This window comes from Staurois parvus, unplaced genomic scaffold, assembly GCF_062004578.1.
Source record: "Staurois parvus isolate SC_StPar_1 unplaced genomic scaffold, SC_StPar_1.0 ptg001003l, whole genome shotgun sequence".
Taxonomy (NCBI): Eukaryota; Metazoa; Chordata; class Amphibia; order Anura; family Ranidae; genus Staurois; species Staurois parvus.
The window spans coordinates 74,918-100,670 of NW_028318799.1; the positions used below are offsets into that span (position 1 = coordinate 74,918).

Here is a 25,753-nt window from a genome sequence, read left to right on the forward strand (position 1 = left end):
CAAGGACACAGGGGACCCATGATCCCCTATTGCCCGGGGCCCCATGAGTTGTCAGTCCGCCCCTGGTGGGTAGTGAACATTTACAGAAAGTTCAGCAGCGAAAGCTCTTATATACTTTAAACCCCCTTCAGCCGTGTCAGCTTCCACATTTCCTAGACACAAGTGTCTTCCCGACAGAGAAAAAAGTCCGGTGACATGCGCAGATGCGTTAAGGAGACATCTTCATGGTGGGACTCTTCTTGCCACTACACAGGCACACGCTTGTTTACTCACACAAGCATGATCGGTCCTCCCCACACGGCTGGTCATGTGGCCGTGACGTCACGAAGGTCCTTTAGCCCACTCGGATGTACCATCTATCCTGGCACGGGGAATGTTGGGGATGAGGCTGGCTGTGCTGTGCCGGGTTCTCCGGGAACAGGTGTCACACGATACGAGGTTGTGTGTGCGCTGCAGGCGCCTCCTAGACACAGGTGAGCCTTTACTTCCGGACAAACACGTGGGCTCCTCATCTCCTTCATACCTAGGGCACACACATGGGCACACTGCTCTCACACTTGTCATCATTGTCCTCTCACACAGTCCTCCTCTAGTGCCCTTTACGTGAAAGTTGTGCACCTTCCATAGATGTGTGTGCTCTCTGCTAGGTACGGGAGCAGGCTGACACCCTTGGAACTTCAGTGACCACAGCTTCAACTAAATGCACAGGCTTGTACAGGAAACTTCTCTCTTTCTTAACCCTTTGCCCTCCTGAGGATTTACTCCCCCTTCTTGACCAGGCCATTATTTGCATTATGGCGCTGCGCTACTTTGACAATTGCGTGGTCATGCAACGCTGCACCTAAATGAAATTTACATCCTTTTTTCCCCATGAATTGAGCTTTCTTTCGGTGGTATTTGATCGCCTGTGTGTTGACTGACAATTTTGAGAAAAAAAAAATATTTGACTTTTTGCTATTAACCACTTGCCTACAGGGCACTTATACCCCCTTCCTGTCCAGGCCAATTTCCAGCTTTCAGCGCTGTCACACTTTGAATGACAATTGATCATGCAACACTGTACCCATATGAAATTTGTATCTTTTTTTGAGACCGCTTTCTTTTGGTGGTATTTAACCATTAGCCGCCCGGCCACTTCAAAAGTGTCTCTGCACTCCGGGTGCACGCCATTTGCACATGCGCAGTTTGCGCTAATGCAGAGCGGCGCAGCAGTGCGATCTGTCACTGCCCGTGCACCTCGGACACGGCCGATGACAGATCCGAGTGTCGGCTCCCATTGCTGGTACCATGTGACCTGCTGTGACCAATCACAGCAGGTCACATGACAGTTGTATACAATGGATGGTTTCATTCATGATGCCATCCATTGTATACTAGTGCCTAGCTGTGAATGGTCACAGCTAATCACATGCACATGTCATGTGATTAGCTGTGACCAAATCACAGCTAAGCACAAAAAAAAAAAAAAAAGCTGAATGAATCGATTTCATTCAGGTAAATGCTTGCTTATAGCAAAGTAATTCTTTGCTATAAGCCAGCGGTTCTCAACCTGGGGGTCGCGACCCCTTTGGGGGTCGAACGACCATTTCCCAGGGGTCGCCTAAGACCATCGGAAAACATATTTCCGATGGTCTTAGGAACCGAGACACCGCTGCTCTGTCTCGCGATCTGTGGGCGGGATGATATGCTGCCCCTGTAACCTGGCCACACCTCCGGGATCACTCAACAGCTCCGCCTCCTCGCCGCTGATTGGCCACCGGAACTGTAGCTCAGGAGAGGCACACAGGCGGCCAATCACCGGCGAGGAGGTGGAGCTTGGAGAGGAGGAGCCGAGCGGCAGAGCGCGCAGATCGAAGAAGATCGAGGGAGCTGCAGGACCGAGTGAAGAGGAGAGAGGCCAGAGAAGGAAGACAGCTGACAGGTAAGTGCAAATTTTGCTTCTGCAGGCTGTAGATGGGAGAGGGAGAGAGCGAGCCCAGGCTGGAGCAGGGGTCAGCAAGGTAAGTATCATTGGTGTCAGTGGGAGGAATAGTGCCCCATCATTTGTGTCACTAATACCAACGATGGGGCACTATTCCTCCCCCCACTGGCACCAACGATGGGGCGCTATTCCTCCCCCCACTGGCACCAACGATGGGGCGCTATTCCTCCCCCCACTGGCACCAACGATGGGGCGCTATTCCTCCCCCCACTGGCACCAACGATGGGGCGCTATTCCTCCCCCCACTGACACCAACGATGGGGCGCTATTCCTCCCCCCACTGACACCAACGATGGGGCGCTATTCCTCCCCCCACTGACACCAACGATGGGGCGCTATTCCTCCCCCCACTGACACCAACGATGGGGCGCTATTCCTCCCCCCACTGACACCAACGATGGGGCGCTATTCCTCCCCCCACTGACACCAACGATGGGGCGCTATTCCTCCCCCCACTGACACCAACGATGGGGCGCTATTCCTCCCCCCACTGACACCAACGATGGGGCGCTATTCCTCCCCCCACTGACACCAACGATGGGGCGCTATTCCTCCCCCCACTGACACCAACGATGGGGCGCTATTCCTCCCCCCACTGACACCAACGATGGGGCGCTATTCCTCCCCCCACTGACACCAACGATGGGGCGCTATTCCTCCCCCCACTGACACCAACGATGGGGCGCTATTCCTCCCCCCACTGACACCAACGATGGGGCGCTATTCCTCCCCCCACTGACACCAACGATGGGGCGCTATTCCTCCCCCCACTGACACCAACGATGGGGCGCTATTCCTCCCCCCACTGACACCAACGATGGGGCGCTATTCCTCCCCCCACTGACACCAACGATGGGGCGCTATTCCTCCCCCCACTGACACCAACGATGGGGCGCTATTCCTCCCCCCACTGACACCAACGATGGGGCGCTATTCCTCCCCCCACTGACACCAACGATGGGGCGCTATTCCTCCCCCCACTGACACCAACGATGGGGCGCTATTCCTCCCCCCACTGACACCAACGATGGGGCGCTATTCCTCCCCCCACTGACACCAACGATGGGGCGCTATTCCTCCCCCCACTGACACCAACGATGGGGCGCTATTCCTCCCCCCACTGACACCAACGATGGGGCGCTATTCCTCCCCCCACTGACACCAACGATGGGGCGCTATTCCTCCCCCCACTGACACCAACGATGGGGCGCTATTCCTCCCCCCACTGACACCAACGATGGGGCGCTATTCCTCCCCCCACTGACACCAACGATGGGGCGCTATTCCTCCCCCCACTGACACCAACGATGGGGCGCTATTCCTCCCCCCACTGACACCAACGATGGGGCGCTATTCCTCCCCCCACTGACACCAACGATGGGGCGCTATTCCTCCCCCCACTGACACCAACGATGGGGCGCTATTCCTCCCCCCACTGACACCAACGATGGGGCGCTATTCCTCCCCCCACTGACACCAACGATGGGGCGCTATTCCTCCCCCCACTGACACCAACGATGGGGCGCTATTCCTCCCCCCACTGACACCAACGATGGGGCGCTATTCCTCCCCCCACTGACACCAACGATGGGGCGCTATTCCTCCCCCCACTGACACCAACGATGGGGCGCTATTCCTCCCCCCACTGACACCAACGATGGGGCGCTATTCCTCCCCCCACTGACACCAACGATGGGGCGCTATTCCTCCCCCCACTGACACCAACGATGGGGCGCTATTCCTCCCCCCACTGACACCAACGATGGGGCGCTATTCCTCCCCCCACTGACACCAACGATGGGGCGCTATTCCTCCCCCCACTGACACCAACGATGGGGCGCTATTCCTCCCCCCACTGACACCAACGATGGGGCGCTATTCCTCCCCCCACTGACACCAACGATGGGGCGCTATTCCTCCCCCCACTGACACCAACGATGGGGCGCTATTCCTCCCCCCACTGACACCAACGATGGGGCGCTATTCCTCCCCCCACTGACACCAACGATGGGGCGCTATTCCTCCCCCCACTGACACCAACGATGGGGCGCTATTCCTCCCCCCACTGACACCAACGATGGGGCGCTATTCCTCCCCCCACTGACACCAACGATGGGGCGCTATTCCTCCCCCCACTGACACCAACGATGGGGCGCTATTCCTCCCCCCACTGACACCAACGATGGGGCGCTATTCCTCCCCCCACTGACACCAACGATGGGGCGCTATTCCTCCCCCCACTGACACCAACGATGGGGCGCTATTCCTCCCCCCACTGACACCAACGATGGGGCGCTATTCCTCCCCCCACTGACACCAACGATGGGGCGCTATTCCTCCCCCCACTGACACCAACGATGGGGCGCTATTCCTCCCCCCACTGACACCAACGATGGGGCGCTATTCCTCCCCCCACTGACACCAACGATGGGGCGCTATTCCTCCCCCCACTGACACCAACGATGGGGCGCTATTCCTCCCCCCACTGACACCAACGATGGGGCGCTATTCCTCCCCCCACTGACACCAACGATGGGGCGCTATTCCTCCCCCCACTGACACCAACGATGGGGCGCTATTCCTCCCCCCACTGACACCAACGATGGGGCGCTATTCCTCCCCCCACTGACACCAACGATGGGGCGCTATTCCTCCCCCCACTGACACCAACGATGGGGCGCTATTCCTCCCCCCACTGACACCAACGATGGGGCGCTATTCCTCCCCCCACTGACACCAACGATGGGGCGCTATTCCTCCCCCCACTGACACCAACGATGGGGCGCTATTCCTCCCCCCACTGACACCAACGATGGGGCGCTATTCCTCCCCCCACTGACACCAACGATGGGGCGCTATTCCTCCCCCCACTGACACCAACGATGGGGCGCTATTCCTCCCCCCACTGACACCAACGATGGGGCGCTATTCCTCCCCCCACTGACACCAACGATGGGGCGCTATTCCTCCCCCCACTGACACCAACGATGGGGCGCTATTCCTCCCCCCACTGACACCAACGATGGGGCGCTATTCCTCCCCCCACTGACACCAACGATGGGGCGCTATTCCTCCCCCCACTGACACCAACGATGGGGCGCTATTCCTCCCCCCACTGACACCAACGATGGGGCGCTATTCCTCCCCCCACTGACACCAACGATGGGGCGCTATTCCTCCCCCCACTGACACCAACGATGGGGCGCTATTCCTCCCCCCACTGACACCAACGATGGGGCGCTATTCCTCCCCCCACTGACACCAACGATGGGGCGCTATTCCTCCCCCCACTGACACCAACGATGGGGCGCTATTCCTCCCCCCACTGACACCAACGATGGGGCGCTATTCCTCCCCCCACTGACACCAACGATGGGGCGCTATTCCTCCCCCCACTGACACCAACGATGGGGCGCTATTCCTCCCCCCACTGACACCAACGATGGGGCGCTATTCCTCCCCCCACTGACACCAACGATGGGGCGCTATTCCTCCCCCCACTGACACCAACGATGGGGCGCTATTCCTCCCCCCACTGACACCAACGATGGGGCGCTATTCCTCCCCCCACTGACACCAACGATGGGGCGCTATTCCTCCCCCCACTGACACCAACGATGGGGCGCTATTCCTCCCCCCACTGACACCAACGATGGGGCGCTATTCCTCCCCCCACTGACACCAACGATGGGGCGCTATTCCTCCCCCCACTGACACCAACGATGGGGCGCTATTCCTCCCCCCACTGACACCAACGATGGGGCGCTATTCCTCCCCCCACTGACACCAACGATGGGGCGCTATTCCTCCCCCCACTGACACCAACGATGGGGCGCTATTCCTCCCCCCACTGACACCAACGATGGGGCGCTATTCCTCCCCCCACTGACACCAACGATGGGGCGCTATTCCTCCCCCCACTGACACCAACGATGGGGCGCTATTCCTCCCCCCACTGACACCAACGATGGGGCGCTATTCCTCCCCCCACTGACACCAACGATGGGGCGCTATTCCTCCCCCCACTGACACCAACGATGGGGCGCTATTCCTCCCCCCACTGACACCAACGATGGGGCGCTATTCCTCCCCCCACTGACACCAACGATGGGGCGCTATTCCTCCCCCCACTGACACCAACGATGGGGCGCTATTCCTCCCCCCACTGACACCAACGATGGGGCGCTATTCCTCCCCCCACTGACACCAACGATGGGGCGCTATTCCTCCCCCCACTGACACCAACGATGGGGCGCTATTCCTCCCCCCCACTGACACCAACGATGGGGCGCTATTCCTCCCACTGACACCAACGATGGGACGCTATTCCTCCCACTGATACCAACGATGGGGCGCTATTCCTCCCACTGATACCAACGATGGGGCACTATTCCTCCCACTGCAAAATTACAGTTCTGAAGTAGCAACGAAAATAATTTTATGGTTGGGGGTCACCACAACATGAGGAACTGTATTAAGGGGTCGCGGCGTTAGAAAGGTTGAGAACCACTGCTATAAGCAAATTGTGTAAAAAAAAAAAAAAATACTGATCACTTCCCCAAAGTAGTACAATGTTACTATGGTAACATTGTACTACTTTAGTCATAGTAAAATATGAAAAAAATAAAAAAAATGTAATAAAAAATTAAATATAATAAAAAAAATATATATATATATATTTTTTTCATACTGTCACCAGTCAGTGTCCCTGTTCACCGCCATGCCAGTTATATGATGACGCTGTACTGCACTGGTGACAGTATGTAAAAAAAAAAAAATAGTGAAAATAATTTTTTTTAATTTTTTCATTTTCTGAAAAATTATGACAAAAAAATGCAACTTCAAAAAACTCGCCATGCCTCTTATGAAGTATGTCGGACTGTCTACTCTGCAAAAAGGGATCATTTGGGGATATCTGTACTATTCTGACATTCTTGGACCTCAAGAAATTAGATTGGCTGTCAGTACTTCAGGATTGATCAATATTCAGATCTATACCATAGTTTGTGAACTCTATAACTTTCCTACAAACTAAATAATACATCCTAATTTGGGTTATTTTCACCAAAGACATGTAGCAGAATACATCTCGGCCTAAATTTATGAAGAACAATTATTTATTTGCAAACTTTTATAACAGAAACAAAGAAAAATGTGTGTTCTTTTTCAAAATTTTTGGTCTTTTTTTGTTAATTTAGCAAAAAATAAAAACCCCAGAGGTGATTAAATACCACCAAAAGAAAGCTCTAGTTGTGTGAAGAAAATGATAAAATTTTAGTTTGGGTACAATGTTGTATGACCGCGCAATTGTCATTCAAAGTGTGAGAGTGCTGAAACCTGAAAAATGGCCTGGGCAGGAAGGTGTAAAATTGCACGGTATTGAAACGGTTAATCACCTCTGGGTTTTTTATTTTCTGCTAAACAAACCAAAAACAACTGAAAATTTTGAAAAAAAGTTTTCTTCTTAGTTTCTGTTATAAAATTTTGTAAATAAGTGATTTTTCTCCTTCACTGATGGGCACTGATAGGTGGCAGTGATGGCCATTGACAGGCATCACTGATAGACACTGAAAGGCAGCACTGACTGGCACTGTTAGATGGCACTGATGCACACTGGCGGCACTGAAAGGCTGCTCAGATGGGCATTGATGTGCGCTGGTAGGCACTGATTTGTGGCACTGAGAGGCATTGATGGGGCTAAACTGATCAGTGTGCATGTCCTCTCTGAGGAATGCCGATTACTGGCTTTCCTCATGCGCCGTCAGCATGACAGCTTGTGAGGAGAGGAATGTTGATAACCAGCATTTCCTTATTTGCATGCGATCAGCTGTGATTGGACACAGCTGATCACATGATAGAGCCAATATCATTGGCTCTTTTCGTTGATCGGTGATCCGCTGTGTCCCAGGGACCATCGATCGCCAAGCTGCGCACCCCCAGTGGTTAGAGTAGGAGGACGTCATATGGTGTCTTCCCAGAACGAGAGAACTGCCTTGCGCCCTTCAGTACCTTATATGGCGGGCGGGAGGCAGTTAAACATGTCCAGTAAAAAAAAATTAAAAAAAAATCAAACTTCCTCAAATTTTATGCCAAAATGTATTCTGCTACATGACTTTGCTAAACCCCCCCCCCCCCCAAAAAAAAACCCGTGTAAATTGATTGGTTTACGTATAGCATTTACAAATGGCGATATAGATACTGGGAACTATGTCATAATAAATTGCTTCATATGATCACTCTCTTTAACCACCTCCCGCCCGCCGTATAGTATTATGATGGGCGCAAGGTGGTTCTCTCTTTCTGGGAGGACGTCATATGACGTCCTCCTATTCTCACTGTGCATGTGCAGCTCGGCGATCTCCTGTGTGCTGTGTCCCTCGGACACAGCGGATCACCGATCACGGAAAGAGCTAAAGATGTCAGCTCGGTCATGTGATCAGCTGTGTCCAATCACAGCTGATCACATGTAAACAGGGAAATGCTGGTTATTGGCATTTCTCTCTCCTCGAGCTATCACGCTGAGAGCGCGAGAGGAGAGCCGGTAATCGGCTTTCCGCAGAGGGGACATTTACACTGATCTTCAGGGAACTGATGATCAGTGTGCCCTGATGATCAGTGTAACCCCAGCAGTGCCACCTGTCAGTGTCCATCAGTGCCTTATGTCAGTGACTTGTGCCAGTGCACATCAATGCCACATATCAGTGCCCATCTGAGCTGCCTTTCAGTGCCACCTATCAGTGCCATGTATCAGTGCTGCCTTTCAGTGCCACCTACCAGTGCTGCCTCATCAGTGCCACCTATCAGTGTAGCCTACCAGTGCAGCCTCATTAGCACACATCAGTGAATGAGAAAAATCACTTATTTACAAAATTTTATAACAAAAACTAAGAAAAAACATATTTTTTTTCAAAATTTTCAGTGGGTTTTGGTTTCTTTAAGAAAAAATAAAAAACCCAGAGGTGATTAAATACCACCAAAATAAAGCTCTGTCACAAAAAAATGATAAAAGTTTCATATGGGTACAGTGTTGTATGACCGCGCAATTGTCATTCACAGTGCGACAGCGCTGGAAATTGGCCTGGGCAGGAAGGGGTTATTTTTTGGCACGATCAGTCATAATTTCAATATCTATGCCCAAATTTCACGATTTCTGCCAGGGTATGTAAGCTTTTGAGCACAACTGTATATATGCAGCTGCAAAGCAGGAGAATGCCTCCACCACCTATGATCAGTTGGTGCCTTCAACAGCTTCCTGGTGGGATAGCTCAGGCAGGTTTTGACTTGTGTTTGAACCTGCCTATGCTTATCATTAGTGCTGATCAGTTATTTCTCGGTCTGCCTGCAATCACTTTCCCTCCCTCATCTATGTGGTCTTTTATTAAACTCTCCAGTATCTTCCCAACTATAGAAGTTAAACTAACAGGTCTATAATTACTTGGTAAAGATTTTGACCCCTTTTTAAATATTAGCACCACATTAGGCTTACGCCAATCCAGTGGTACTATGCCAGTCATTAAAGTGTCCCTAAAAATTAGAAACAATGGCTTTGAAATGAGAGCTCAATTTTTTAAGGACCCATGGGTGTATGCCATCCAGTCCAGGTGCTTTATTCACCTTTTTATCTGCCAAAATATTTTTGGATCATATCAATTGTGAGCCAGTGTAGATCATCTGGAGCTGTGTCAATACCATGCCCATTATGGACAAGAGCTCCCCCATTCCCCTTTTGTATACACAGAACTGAAGAAGGTATTAAATAAATTTGCCTTCTCTTTGTCCCCAGTCACCCACTCTAGATTATTTTGTAAAGGACCTACATGCTCGGACTGAACCTTTTTACTATTATATTTGAAGAATTTTTTGTGGTTGGTCCTGCTACCTTTTGCTATCTATCATTCATTTTCAATTTTTGTGTCCTTTATTTCCTTTTTGCATATTCTGTTATATTCTTTGTAATGTTTAAACGATGATAGCATTCCTTCATTTTTATATTTAATAAAAGCTCTTTTCTTATTATTTATTACTTTTTTTTAACTTTGGCCGTAAGCCACATAGGTTTAATTTTTAGCCTTTTAAACTTGTTGCCCATGGGAATATAGTTTGCAGTGTGTTCACATACAGTCTTTTTGAAGAACTCCCATTTATGTTTTTTTCATTGATGCCAAGATTCCCTCCCAGTCTAAGTCTTGGAGAGCAGCTCTCAGCCTTGGAAAATTAGCTCCCTTAAAATTGAGCGGTTTTATTTTTCCCAAATGTACTTGCTTTACAGCTAACGATAAGTTAAATAATGTTATGGTCACTGCTGCACAGATGTTCTTTTATATGGACATTCGTAATAAGCTCTGCATGGTTTGAGATTACCAGGTCAGGCAGAACATCATTCCTAGTTGGGGTCTCTATGAACTGTACCATAAAATTGTCCTGAAGTAGGCACGTATGCAGGCACAAACGTAAAAGCACATGCTTGGGCGCCTACACTACACATGAAAACGTGGATTGTGATACACATGTTACATATCGCCGCGCACGCCAGAATAGAGCGAGAATTCTAGCACCATACCTCTGTAACACTATACTGATGACCTATAAAGGGCTTTAAAAGTGTTGCCTATAGAAAATATAGAGTTATCAAAGTTTGTTGCCGTTTCGCAAGTGCACACAAATTTAAAGTTTGACATGTTGGATATCAGTTTACTCGTCTTTTATTTTTTACAAAAAATTGGATAATTTATTGCTTTTTGTGCCCTAAAATTAACTTAAGTGTATTTATTTACTGAAACCTTTGTGATAATATCGTGTGACATAAAAAATTGGAACTACCGCTATTTTATTCTCTAGGATCTCTGATTTCAGAAAATATATTACGTTCTGGGGGTTTGTGTAATCCTCAGGCCTAAAACAATTTTTTAAACGTGTTCAAATAACGCAAATACAGCTTTGGCAGTGAAATGGATAAAGGATAAGTCGGACACTCCCCTTTCCTGACTAGCAGCCAATCGGTGCTCATTACACTGCAAGGTCTCTCCTCTCCCTGCAAGTCCCCGAAGTTGGGGCTGGAGACAGGGAGGGGAGGAGGAGATAAACATGTTAAAAATATTAAAAGTTTAAGTCGCCATAAAGCCCCTTTTGTTTTTAAAAGCCCCAGATACTACTTAAGGCAGATTTAAATACAGTTTTGGTTAAACTTTTTTTTTTTTATCAGGGCAAGTAGATTGGGACACCGATTTAGTCCCTGGACAGACATCGCCACCTTTCCTATTTATCCTATCTATCCGAAAGAGAACATAGCCAGGAATATTAATGGCCCAGTCGTGAAGAATGAAGCCAAGATTCAGCAATACCAATTAGGTCATAGTTCTGTTCATGCACCAAAGCTTCCAACTCATATATTTTGCTTGGCAGACTTCTGGCATTGGTGAACAAACACTTTAATTCATTGACACCTTGTGCACAGTTATTTTGCATATTTTTTTATTTTCATACAAATGGTACCAATTCCACTGGTTTTGTAACATGGGAACCTTCTTATCATCTGCCATAGCCCACCCCCCCGCCATTCCACCCATCAATAAGTACTAACCCCTGTCTGATCTGTCTACCCCATTATAATCTAATTCTCCCTCCCCCCTTGATCCTAGTGTAAATACTCCTCCAGGCTTCCCATAAACCTCTCCACCAACACAGGAGACCCACTTCCATTTTGGTGCAAACCATCTCTAGCATTTAGGCTGCACCCCAATGTAAAGTCGGCACAGTGCTCTAGAAACCCAAATTCTTCCCTCTTACACCAGTTCTTTAGCCATGCTTTGAGTTCTTTAATCTCCTCCTGTCTTTCCTGAGTTGCGATTGGCGCATGTAATATTTCAGAGAATATCACCTTGGAGGTCCTTTCCTTAAACTTGCAATCTAGTTCTTTAAATTGATTCTTAAAGAGCCTTCACCTTCCATTTATGCTGTCATTGTTTCCAACATGGACCAAGACAGCTGGGTCATGCCCAGCCCCTCCCAGTAATGTATCAATCCTATCCACAACATGCCAAACCCTGGCACTAGGGAGACAGCAAACCATTTGGTTGAGGCAATCCTGGCGATAAATTATTCTATCAGTCCTTCTGATTATAGAATCCCCTATTACCACCAACTGTCTAGGCCTTCCTGCACTACACTCACCAGCTCTTTCAGAAGGTCTGCCCTCCCAGGTGTTAGGGATAGCAGTGACATCCAGGGCTGCCCTGCCTGAACTTTCCACTCCCACATCTTGACCCAACTTGGCTAATCTGTTTGGGTGCTCAAACCCAGGGCCAGCCTTCCTTTTCTGTGAGCCACTACCACTCCCTCTCACTACAGTAACCCATCTTCCTACCTGATAATCCTGACTAGCCCCTCCACCCTCAATTCCATTAGCTACCTGCTCAGAGAGCAGAAGACCCCTTTCAGAGTTGTCAGTTCTGCCCAGTGTTGCAACTTGCTCCTCCAGATCTCTTACACAAGCTTCCAGAAGGGCAACCCGCTCACATCTGTTGCAGCGGTATCAATTTTGGAGTTTTTGCTCCTTTGTTGCATACATGTGGCACACTGTGCACTACACAAAACCGTCAACCCTGCTAGCACTGATTCTCCCAGTTACAATATTATTATTACTAATAGGAAATATCAGTTGTCACTTACAGGTTAGTAGAGTCCTGTTCTAATCTCCTGTTTTCCAATCCGTTTTTTTAACTCCACTTAATCAAGTGTCCACTTGATCAATTGTCCAGCAAGCAAAATACAAGCTCAAAGTGAGCTCTACAGAAATTTATATAGTACCTGTAGCACCTGTGACCAATTAACTCCTCCCCTTAATTAGCAGACTGAAGGAAGGAAAGGAAAAAATGCTATTTATCTCTATAAGAAATAGTGACTTAAAAATGTAAAAGCTGCTAGCAAGGCTCCAAAGAAAAAAATAAAGCAACTACAAGCACCAGTAAACACCAGCAGTCAAAAGCAAAATTGTTTTTCATTCTCCACTCAAATTTCCCACTCTTTTTAGCTTCCAGCCAGCAAAATGTGCCAGACCCTACCCTATACAAAACATTAGAAAAAAATGTCTACATGTACACTTTAATAAAAAATAAAAGTACAATTCAGTGAATATCTTTGTCATTCTGCCTCCACTTTTCCTACTAATTACAATTGCAAATTTTGTCTTCCAGGAAGCGCACAGAGATGGTCTTCGTCTGCAAAACCTAAGGATGAGATCAGAATCAGTAATTGGGGTAGAATGGAATTACTTGAAGGTCAGTTAAATGAATTTACTGAAAAAAAAACACCCTTTATGAAGTAAAAATTTACTTTTGTGTATGTGATAGTTCTCCTTTTTTCCCTACAAAGAATAGTCACATGAGTTAACAGCAACAACATGAATGCATCTATGCCTGTATCTTTCCCTTGGCTCACTGCTTTTAGAACATTGTTGCACCATGTTGCCTTTAAAAGCTGGAAAAAGTAATTTTGAAGTGCAGGTTCACTTGCAGCTCCCATTGTCATAGGCGGCATACTTTTTTTTTTTTTAACAGATGTTATTTTCAAAAATGTTTTTATATTATAACAATAACAAAGAAGACACCTCACTGTCAGAATCAGGCTTAGAATTTTAACCTGTAGAAAGCAGTGGCACCCTCACAGCTCGGGAAATAGTGAAGAGGTCCCTGCTAAAACCAGGCATATCTGACCCCATGTTGCTGAAGTGCTATAAATGCATAATTATGCTCATATACAGCAGGGCGCAAGTACTAGCACTGCACTACTTTTTGGTGATCAGGCAAACACCAGCTGCATAGTACATCCTGGCCTTTTAAACAACACCACTGCAGTATTTCATGGTGAAGTGGCGAGCGCCAGCAGTGCAGTACAAGCTAGTGAGTTGGCCAGCACTCGTAGCATAATGCAACCGTAGCCACCAGGAATTCAAGCACAGGCCGTAGAGCCCATAGTAGCCATAGGTGCTTGCAAACACTAATTGGCTGCCCCCAGATTCAGCAGCACCCGTTATCCCTCCATTCACAGCCCAGCCCAGAGTTCAGGTGGAAACAGTGAACTTAACAACACCCCTTGACGTTTTTGAGTGGTTTTTCACCAAAGACCTCTACAACTTGATTGTGAACCAAAGTAATGCTTATGCCAACAGGACATAGCCAACAACCCAAATTCATAGCTTGCAAGGCCATTTGGGTGGAAACTCTTACGCTATCTGAATTTAAAACATTCTTGGGCCTGACCCTTAACATGGGAATTACAGAAAAGAATGAAATGCAGTAATATTGGTGAACAGACCCTATTCATCATATGCCCGTTTTCTCTGCTGCAGTGACCAGGAAGATATATGAGACAATGTTGCGTTTTATGCATTTCAGTTTAAATACCATCAGTTTTCCCCAGGGTGACCCTGGCTATGATCGGCTCCACAAAATTTGGCCCCTCATAAATTACCTGTCCCATAAACTGTGCTGATGTGTATATTCCCCAACAATACATCTGCATAAACAAGTTTCCTGTGCAGATGTGTATGCTCCCCAACAAATCATCTGCATAAACAAGTTCCGTGTACATTTTACTGGCAGGCTTGCAATAAAGCAGTATCTTCCCAGCAAGTGTGCCAGATATGGGGTCAAACTGTATAGGCTCTGTGAGAGGGCCACAGGTTATACAGTGAAGGAAATAAGTATTTGATACCTTGCTGATTTTGAATGTTTGCCCACTCACAAAGAAATGATCAGTCTAAAAATCGAATGGTAGGTGTATTGTAACACTGAGACAGAATAGCAACAAAAAATTCAAAAGAGATGCATATCTAACAAATTATGCACTGATTTGCATGTTCATGAGGGAAATAAGTATTTGATCCCCTTCACAAAACATGACTTAGTACTTGGTGGCAAATCCCTTGTTGGCAATGACAGAGGTCAGACGTTTCCTGTAGTTGGCCACCAGGTTTGCACACATCTCAGGAGGGATTTTGGCCCACTCCTCTTGGCAGATCCTCTCCAAGTAATTAAGGTTTGGTGGCTGACGTTTGGCAACTCGAACTTTCAGCTCCCTCTACAGATTTTCAATCAGATTAAGGTCTGGAGACTGGCTAGGCCACTCCAGGTCCTTAATGTGCTTCTTCTTGAGCCACTCCTTTGTTGCCTTGGCCTTGTGTTTTGGGTCATGGTCATGCTGAAACACCCATCCATGACCCATTTTCAATGCCCTGGCTGATTGAAGAAGGTTCTCACCCAAGATTTGATGATACATTGCCCCGTCCATCGTCCCTTTGGTGCGGTGCAGTTTTCCTGTCCCGTCCCCTTAGCAGAAAAACACCCCCAAAGCAGAATGTTTCCACCACCATGTTTGACAGTTGGGATGGGGTTCTTGGGGTCATAGGCAGCATTCCTCCTCCAAACATGGCAAGTTGAGTTGATGCCAAAGAGCTCTATTATGGTCTTATCTGGCCACAACACTTTCAACCAGTCCTCCTCTGCATCCTTCAGAGGTTCAGTGGCAAACTTCAGATGGGCCTGGACATGTGCTTTCTTGAGCAGAGGGACCCTGCGGGCACTGCAAGTTTTCAATCCTTGTCGGAGTAGTGTGCTACCAATCGTTTTCTTGGTGACGGTGGTACCAGCTGCCTGGAGATCATTGACAAGATCCTCACATGTAGTTCTGGGATGATTCCTCACTGTTCTCATGATGATTGACACTCCACGAGGTGAGATCTTGCATGGTGCACCAGACCTAGGGAGACAGGCAATTGTTTTGTGTTTCTTCCATTTGCGAATGATTGCACCAACTGTTGTCACCTTCTCACCAAGCTGATTGGCGATAGTTTGGTAGCCCAGTCCAACCTTGTGTAGGTCTACAATCTTGTCCCTGACATCCTTGGACAGCTATTTGGTCTTTGCCATGGTGGAGAGTTTGGAATCTGATTGTTATATTTCTCCTGTGGACAGGTGTCTTTTATACAGGTAACAAAATGAGATTAGCAGCACTCCCTTTAAGAGACTGCTTCTAATCCCAGCTTGTTCAACCATTAAAAAAAAAAAAGTTATAATCCTATACCCACAGTTGATCAGAGGAAGCCAAAAAAAACCCAGCAAAGCATGATCCAATTTGCTCCTGCAGGGAAAAGAATTCCTTCCTGATCCCCGAGTGGGAATCAGATATTCCCTGGATCAACTTTACGTATAAATGTTAGTATCCAGTTATATTCTGTGTATCTCAGAGAATCCAGGCCTTTTTTAAAGCAATCCACTGAGCTGGCCAGAACCAACTTTTGAGGGAGTCTAGTCCACATTTTCACAGCGCTCATTGTGAAGAAACCTTTCCGTGTTTGGAGATTAAATTTCTTTTCCTCCAGACGTAAAGAGTGCCCTCTTGTCTTCTGTGATGACCTCAAGGTGAATAGCTCTACACCGAGTTCACTATATGAACCATATGCTTGCAGCTGTGAGGGTGATGACAGAGCAGAAGCAGGCTTTCCTGCTATAGAGGCAGTTGCAAAAGGTATAATGCAAAGGGCAATGAATGACCCAGCATGCAGCCCTTGTCTTACATCTCTTGAGTTCTTAAAATACAAAGTAGAACTAGAACAGCTGTTACTTAAGAGTGAAAGTAAAAGATAAACCCAAATTTTTGGTTGCCACCAGAATCGGAAATCTTCTAGTGGTGATTCTGGTGACAACTAGGGTTTACCTCACCTTTTTGGAGGGATTTTCTTCTCACCTCCTGGTTCGTCTATGGGATTGGAAGTGAAAGAAGATCTCCCTAATTGGACACAGATGGCAAAAACAAAATGGACACTGGTTGTAACCCTTATTCAAAATGGGAAAAGAAAAGTTTTGCATTTAGTTCTACTTTAACTGAATGGCATTATGAATGTGTTCGGAAGGAGATCTGTGTCCTTTGTCTCCATAGACTGGGGTTCTGGGGTGTAATGCAAGGCTGGACACAAAAGCTAAGAGCAAGTCACGCACATTGCACACAAGCTTACAATCAAAACCAGCACTCACAACGTAGTTTTTAAGCTTGTGAGGGAAATACTACCAAGTGTAAAACTGCCCTGGCACATCTTGCAGCATTCACTCAGCACCCCAAGAAATAACAGAATCCAACTGCAGTGCTCTTGCACTGTCAAAACCTCCACATTTATTATCACACAACACACAGGAGGATATATCTTATGGTCAGCACAATCTGCATAATAACGCACGCCAATAGTAATGTGAGCATTGCAACATGAAACAAACATATCTTTTGACAGAGCCACAGCATAGAATTAATACAGTACCAAAGCTATGGGAAGAAGAGAAGGAAGGCACCTCATCGAATCCACAGTGCACAGGAGACCATGGAGAAGCCTGGAGTACGACCGACCAATGAGTCCATGCAGCTTCGGCAAAAGTCCCAGTTGGTTGTGAACCCAAAAAAACAAAATTGAAATAACCAGTCTACCTCACACCTCACACAGCATAGCAGCAGAAGTCATCTGCCCCCAGTCTGGCCAGGATAGGAGCAGCCAGTCATCTGAAATCCACTCTGTTTTCCTACAGTGAAAAAACCTGACACATGAAAAAAAATTGTCGCCACACCCCCTCTCCTGTGACTGACAGACTAATAAGGAGTCTCATGCATGAACATGAGAGAAGTGGGCGTGTATCCCACAGCCATCCACACAGATCTTTCCCAAAATAGCTGGACACTTTTACTGTATAACTAGCGGGCACTACTTGAAAGTAGGGCACTACAGTAAAAGTGTTCAGCCCTTTAGAGGTTAATTGTGATCCATAAAAAAAAAAACCCAACGGCTCTCCAGCCTGTCCTGGGATTGGTACATCTGCCCAAGCCAAAACCCCCCACACAACACATATACCAAGGGAGGAGGCACAAAAAAACCCCCTCACAATAAAGGATAAAGCACCTCAATGGCTAATGATCAGAATATATTTATTTGTTGGACGTAAACAATGAACAATTCAGTGCATAAACCCATCCATCCCCTCCCTCCACAGCACACCCCCACCCAAAGCTACTCCCCCACACACAATGGAGCACCCCAACACCCCACCCCCTAAGGTCGCCCCCAGAGCGACCCCCCCCCCCCCAAACACCTCCCCCACCCTAACAAGAATGGCGGGATCCGGGTGACATAGGCCAACCCTCCACACCTCTCCCTGTCCATCTTCACTGTGCTGATGCAAACTCCCTAGGGTCCCTGCTGTGATATGTGCTGATGTCAAAATCTCAATAAGCCAGCAATTGTGTCAACTCCACAAGGTGTTCATATAGAGGAAGGCAAAAAAGCAACAAAGTGCCTATAACAGTTCGCATGTAACTCTGTGTGTAGTATGCTCAAATCCTTCTTTGTTCACATCACTGTAATCAAAGCTTCAGAAAGGACACCTAATCGGCACTAGACAGGTCCAGCCTACACCTTGGTAGCTGATTGACTCTGTAATCCATAGGCCGTAGAATAAGTCCATCACTCAATGCAACAGGTAAATGGAACAGTCTCACCATGTGGATCTCAGGACATCCGTGCTGGTAAAGTACAACAGATCATGTAGTCCCAGGTAGCGGTATTCAGGGATGAGACAGCACAGCTTGTAGTGCAGCAGGGTGGATAAAAATCAATGATTTTTTAAAAAAAATTTAAAAAATCAGATTTTTTTGATTTAAATCGGATTTTTTTGATTTAAATGCTTTTTGAGGAAAATATATTACCATCCAAAGGTTATTCCATCATGAAATAAAGATTAGTTTTTTAATTATGTAGAATAAGGCTGTATATGTTTAATTTTTTTGGTAAATAAATTCCATTAATCCATTCACAATGTCATGCTCTTCCAGAGGTTTTTGTAAGATTATTGGGCAGTTTCTCTGCCTACAAGATATTATCACAGATGTTTGGTTTACTTTTGCAGTTCTCAAAACTGAATTTGACTCAGCGGAGATCACATGCCTTTTCTTCACAGCAAAAATGTTATAACATGAACAGAGTTAAGAAAAAGACCTTAATCCTAACTTCTACAAACCTATGAATACAGAATCAACCCCTTCAGTGCTAAGTTTCAAGAAGTTCAGTGAATAGAAACAATATTTGTCTGATTGTTTGGAGAGGAATAGATCTGCACAAGAAGAAAGTGAAACTAAGTGTGAGGAGGAAGGGGCTGACAGTCTAAGTTTCTTAAAATATATATATTTTGTTTAGCCAAATTACCGTATTTTTCGCGCTATAAGATGCACTTTTTTCCCCCCAAAAAAGGGGGGAAAATGTCAGTGCGTCTTATGGAGCGAATATGGAGCGGCCGGTCCGGTATTTCCACCGCCGCCGTGTCAGAAAACCGGGCCGGCCGCTCAGCTCTGCAGCGGGACCTTATGGAGATGACTGCTGACCTTTGGTGAGGGGGGGGGAGCGCGGGTACCTGAATTTGATAGGTACCCGCTCTTACTTCCGCGGAGTTGTTCTTTGACCTTACCTGTTCCTCTATCCAGTGGCGCGCTGTCTTCCCGGCTTCTGTAGTGTGGGCGCTGGGCTTGACAGCCGGGGGGCCAAGTGCGCATGCGCAAGAAACGGTGCTTTTTGTGAATGGTAAGGCGGTACCTGGGACACATGACAGATCCCAGAAGCCGCCGGACCAATCACAAACCGCAAGTGCTTCTCGCTCATGCGCACTGGGCACCCGGCTGTCATGCCAAGCGCCGACACTACAGAAGCCGGGACGACAGCGCGCGGCTGGATAGAGGAACAGGTAAGATCAAAGAACAACTCCACGGAAGTAAGAGCGGGTACCTGTCAAATTCAGGTACCCGCTCCCCCCCCCCCCTCCCCAAAGGTGAGCAGTCACCTCCTGTACTGTCCGCAGTCTCTGGTCATCCCTGTGCTGTCCACAGTCTCTGGTCATCTCCTGTACTATGTCTGCAGTCCATTAGTTCAGAATTTTTTTTTTTTCCTGTTTTCTGCCTCTGACCATAAGGTGCGTCTTATGGTCAGGTGCGTCTTATGGAGCGAAAAATACGGTAGTTAACAAACATGGATGTTTGTTTAAGCAAATAACATATGCTGTAATGTTATTGTTTCAGTTGAATAAATCTATTTAAATTGTTATTATTAAGGTAATGATTATTTTTCTCCTTCCTAAGTACAACAGAAATGTTGTCCAAATATGAATGATTAACCTATTAAACTGGGGATAAAAAAACTAATATGAAAAGTTGTTATTCTAAAAATCTTCATCTACTTGCATATTAAAGTTATACCAGCAAGAATTAGTCTATGTAGAAAACTATGATTTAAATCAAGCCTTACTGACTAGTGATTTAAATTGTGATTTAAATCAGTTTGATTTAAATCAAATCCACCCTGCAGTGCAGTATACAGCGTTCACACAGTGGGTCAGGAGAGCCGGTGTGCACTCTGGCTTCTCAGCAGGTAATTGCATGTGGAAGGAGGACGTAATCCCTTCCGCCTACATGTTTCGCCCCTCCCACTGACTGGGGCTTCTTCAAGGTGTAGCTCAATTGTTAATTGTGATCCTACTGCTCAGCTCTCTTCCTGGCATCTGTGGGGTTAAAGTGGTAGTAAAGTCACTTCGTTCATTTTTACTTATAGGTAAGCTTATAATAAAGGTAAAATAAATATCTCCTAAACGTACACCGTTTAGGAGATATTTTACGGAGCAGCACCCAGTGACATCACTGGCATATGTGCTCTAAAGGAACAGCATTCTTTTGTTTAAAATTAAAATAAGAGGTTTATACTAACTTGCTCTGTGCAATCATATTGCACTGGATTTCTGACAGGCTTGAGTGTTTCTCATTGAAGCTTGTGTGAGATATTGCTGCAAACATTGGGGTGAGAGCATTAATACTAGTGCCATAGCTCATATTTAACTCTACTAAGTAGTAAAGGCTTTTAAAGAATCTCCTATGGAGATTTTTGGGTACCATTGTTTTTCAAAATAACAGGCCCACTCAATTTTACGATTGGATGGGGGATTTCAATGGCTCGAGGGGGAAGCCAACCTCCACAATTTCATAGCAGACCTCTGAAAGAGTGACACTAGTAATGTGAGGAAGGATGCTGTACCTGTGAGTCATCTAAAATGTTTTGAAACAAGATGCCTATAACTGCTACTTTGTCTTCAGATTAAAAAAAAAAAACTTTTAAACTATTTTGCTATCTTATTTTTTTAAGCACTTCTGTATATAAATATTGAGTCAGTGATTCAAACAAAGTAAAAAAAAAACAAAACAATAAAAAAAAATAAAATATATATATATAAAATATATTATTAGAAGAAAGAATAGTAGAAAAGATATTATTGAAATAAAAAAAATATAACAAAAACCACACAAAAAATAAAGAATATTTTTAAGTATGAATCAAACAAAAGTCATTCAAAAAATCAAGTTCAATCAATAAAGTGTTCATTCAGTGAACCCTCCTTTTGGATAACGAAAAATATGTGCAGCTGTCATTAATTCCTGTGCAAAGACATCCTCCACCATATACAGTTGTGACCAAAATTATTCAACCCCCACTGAAATTGAGTGTTTTGGCCAGTTTCACATTGCTTTTGATCATTCAGTCATCTTGCTTACATTTACATTAAAGAGGCACTTGTAGGTCAGACAAATATAACATAACAGTTATAATGAAATAACCACAAATGTCTTTTCTGTGCTCACAGCATTATCAGTTTTATTCAACCCCCAAGTGACATTCAATCTTAGTACTTAGTACAGCATCCTTTTACAGTTATAACAGCTTTTAAACGTGAAGCATAGCTTGACACAAGTGTCTTGCAGCGATCTACGGGTATCTTCGCCCATTCTTCATGGGCAAAGGCCTCCAGTTCAGTCACATTCTTAGGCTTGCGCACTGCAACTGCTTTCTTTAAGTCCCACCAGAGGTTCTCAATCGGATTTAAGTCTGGTGACTGCGATGGCCACTCCAAAATGTTCCAGCCTTTCCTCTGCAACCATGCTCTAGTGGACTTGGAGGTATGCTTGGGATCATTGTCCTGTTGAAAGGTCCAACGTCTCCCAAGCCTCAGGTGTGTGACGGACTGCATCACGTTTCCATCCAATATCTCCTGGTACTGAAGAGAATTCATGGTACCTTGCACACGCTGAAGCTTCCCTGTACCTGCAGAAGCAAAACAGCCCCAAAGCATGATTGACCCTCCACCATGCTTCACAGTAGGCAAGGTGTTCTTTTCATCATAGGCCTTGTTCTTCCTCCTCCAAACATAGCGTTGATCCATGGGCCCAAACAGTTCTAATTTTGTTTCATCAGTCCACAGAACACTATCCCACAACTTTTGTGGTTTGTCCACATGGCTTTTGGCATACTGCAGTCGACTCTTCTTATTCTTTGGAGACAGCAAGGGGGTACGCCTGGGAGTTCTGGCACGGAGGCCTTCATTACGCAGTGTGCGTCTTATTGTCTGGGCTGAAACTTCTGTACCCACATCTGACAAATCTTTTCTCAGTTCCTCAGCAGTCACACGGGGACTTCTCTCCACTCTACGCTTCAGGTAGCGCACAGCAGTCGAAGTCAGCATCTTCTTTCTGCCACGACCAGGTAGCGTTTCAACAGTGCCCTTTGCCTTGAATTTGCGAATGATGCTTCCTAAGGTGTCTCTTGGTATGTTTAACATCTTTGCAATCTTCTTATAGCCATTGCCCTTCCTGTGAAGAGAAATCACCTCTTCTCTTGTCTTCCTGGACCATTCTCTTGCCTTCACCATGTTTGTAACCACACCAGTAAATGTCTAGAAGGAGCTGAGTATCACAGTCATTTTAAAGCTGCCTAATTGGTGCTTATTATGCTTGATTGCTGCTCGGTGACATCCACAGGTGTTTTCAATACCTGATGGAAAGCACCTGTATGAACCTCTGTTCTTCAGAGTGGTAGTCTTTAAGGGGTTGAATAATTGTGGCAATGAAGAAACCACATAAGAACCATTTACTACTGTATTACATAAACAATTGATGTCATTTTAGTTGCATTTGGGTAGTTACAACGTCCTTGTAGGATTTGATTCTGAATACAATTCCAAATGTACACTATAGTCCCTAAACCCCTTTACAGCATTGGGGGTTGAATAATTTTGGTCACAACTGTATCTGCTCACCTCACGCAGTGTGACCTCACATTATACAATGGTATGGCCTAACTGCACTTTTGGCAGATAACAATAAAATGCCTATGGTTACTTTTATTGCCCATAAAAGCTTCTTCTGTACACCTTTGTTACTGTAGCCTGGCTTTCCTTAATGTCATGATCAAGTCCATTCCAGTGTCCAATGAGACTTCCTCTCTGGTCAGTAAAAGGCACTCTCACTAGAAATCAGGATGGTGTTTGGGGGGGATCAGGTTTGAAATCGGGAAAAGTCAGGCTCCAAACAGAGATTAAAGAAAAAATCAGAGGAGCACAGAAGAGAGTTTGCTCACCAATTAGGTAATAGCTGGCATCTTATGATGTCTGCTGTTAGGAAAAACAATTACTTTTGAAATTTAATAAAGGCTCACTTTAATAAAGAAAGAAAAAATGTATGTATAAAACCGCCATATGTTTCATTTTAAAGGAAACCTGTGCTAGAGAAAGCTGGTGGCTGCTATTACTGAAAATGCTAGTTCCCTGACCATCATTCTAATCTAATATCTCTCTTCTAACCTGGAAAAAACACAAATCAGGAGTTCTGACTTTACTTTATTTACTGCATTCTTGCTTCAGGTAAGTGTATCAGAATGTCCTCTCAGAAACCAACATTACAGCTAGACAATTAGCATCCATATAAGGTGATAGAAGTGGTAGCCTTCAGGATTCTCAAAGCTCAGGTTTTCTTTAAAATTTTAAAATATGTATCAAAGAGCTAAAAAAGTGCATCTGTTGGTGAGATTCAAGTGAGGCAATGAACCTATGGTTCAGTCCAATGCATTGTAACCAAACCGGTATTATGCACATTAAGTTTGAATCCTTCAGTTTGTTTATAGTCATTATTATGTTCTTATACCCACAGTTCCTAAATGAGTGCAATCTTTTTTCGATGGGAGACATTCTTTATCCCCAAATTTGAATAAAAATTTTGAAACATAAGCTTATGGTTCATAAATGCAATAATTGTTTTATTTTTCTTAATCTCCTTTCTTTCTTTTTCTGCGATTTTAGTTCTGGAGATTCGGGCACAGCAGCTGCAGGCAGATAAGGACTCGCCAATGCTTAAAACTGGGAATAAAAAACTAACTACTCAGCAGGAGAAAAAAGAGCAAACCAAACGAAATTTAAAAACTGCTAAAGCTCCTAAGCAACAGATGGAAAAGCTACAAAATGAGCAAGATCTTAAGAATTGTAGGCAGAAAAATATAAAGATATTGCAGACTAATGCCTTTCCTGTAAAGACAGAGCACTGCCAACCACAGGAGGACCTAACAAAAAAAGGAAAGAAGGATAAAAAAAAGACAACAGCCCAACCCAAAGATAATGATCGTTCTATAAAATCTGTTAAACCTACTGTCAAGACTGTTGGAGATCTAGATATGAATGAAGTTAGCTGTGAGTCTGACAATGCAAGGAAAGTTTTATTGGAGGATAAAGATGGAAACCGATATGGGGATATCCAACAGAACATCCACTGTTACTTGGAAACATGTTTGTTTTTGGGAGATTTCAGTAAGGCCCAGCATTGCTTACTCTATTATGTACAGCACCCAGTAAGGAGGACTCATCTTAATGTAGCTATGTTCAACTTGATTTTAAAAGGCTGGGCGCAAAAGGTAAGAGAAGTAAAAGCATGTCGCCATCAGCAGAGTTAGCCTAGAGACAGAAAAGTGTGGATAAACGAGAGTGCTGCTATAGTGCATTAGTAGAAAAGTTGTGTGTGGTTGACTAATTGAATGGCAAAAAAGGAGTGTACTCGGGTGTCAGATCACTCCCAAACGGGTAATATACTCGTGCTACATCCTGGTTATATCAGACAAAAAGGGGGAAAAGGGAAAAAGAGGTGCAAATGGCCTTTAGAGGCACAGAAACTCTATACACATATTCATAAAATCATTTGTATTTTATTTTGACAATAAGTCACGAAAAAACATATTTCAATTAAAAAAGATCATTGTACAGGGACCGCAGACAATGTCCCACAACCTACCATAATGAAGGAAATAAAACTAGTGATAAAACATACAGTAACCACCAGAAGGTCCTATGGTGGGGTGAGAGACATTAAGCCATTGGAAGAATGGCCCAACGTGTTTCGTGACAACAATCGCTTCTTCAGGGGCTTAGTAGTAAAATCTAGAAGAGATATACATATGTTGAATATGCCAAATTACATCATGTAAACACAGAAAGAGTCATATAACAATATGATAAGACTTACATATGATATTGATATGCACCATGCAACAATAAACCCTCCAATCATAAAGAGTAGGCCTCCTCTATGTTCCCACAAGGTAAGGGGCCATCCAGAGGGCCAGATATGGGGGTGCAAGAATGGCCGACAGTGCAAAGACTCAAAGGTCAGCCAATAAGGGGAAAAAGAGAAAGTAAAGCTCAAACCCAGGAGTACGTATGTTTCCTTACATCAGGCCATATCCGTGAAAATGATGCTGATTAACTGAGTAATACCTTAAATGGGTGGTGTTGTAGCAAGGTCAAAGATTTTCTCTAAAATTGCTTGCAAGAAGAAAGCCTTTTCACAGCCCACGCAGGAGATGAATAAAGGAAAGGGGCATTACCCCCT

At 45.6% G+C, this 25,753-nt stretch overlaps 1 protein-coding gene across 3 annotated transcripts in view; it reads left to right on the forward strand.

Moving 5' to 3' along the window:
- Nucleotides 1-279: 279 nt before the first annotated feature.
- The window catches only part of POLRMT (RNA polymerase mitochondrial), a 162,412-nt gene continuing 136,938 nt past the window's right edge, over nt 280-25,753 (forward strand). For 2 of the 3 annotated variants that reach the window (XR_016307397.1, XR_016307398.1), the window contains exons 1-3: nt 280-473; nt 13,174-13,257; nt 24,178-24,782. Coding sequence is in view for 1 of the 3 variants with exons in the window: in XM_089657455.1 (XP_089513581.1) it covers nt 374-473; nt 13,174-13,257; nt 24,178-24,782 (789 nt within the window). In the remaining 2 variants the exon portion in view is untranslated. The remainder of the gene's footprint in view (nt 474-13,173; nt 13,258-24,177; nt 24,783-25,753) is intronic. The other variant, XM_089657455.1, reaches the window with a different exon arrangement.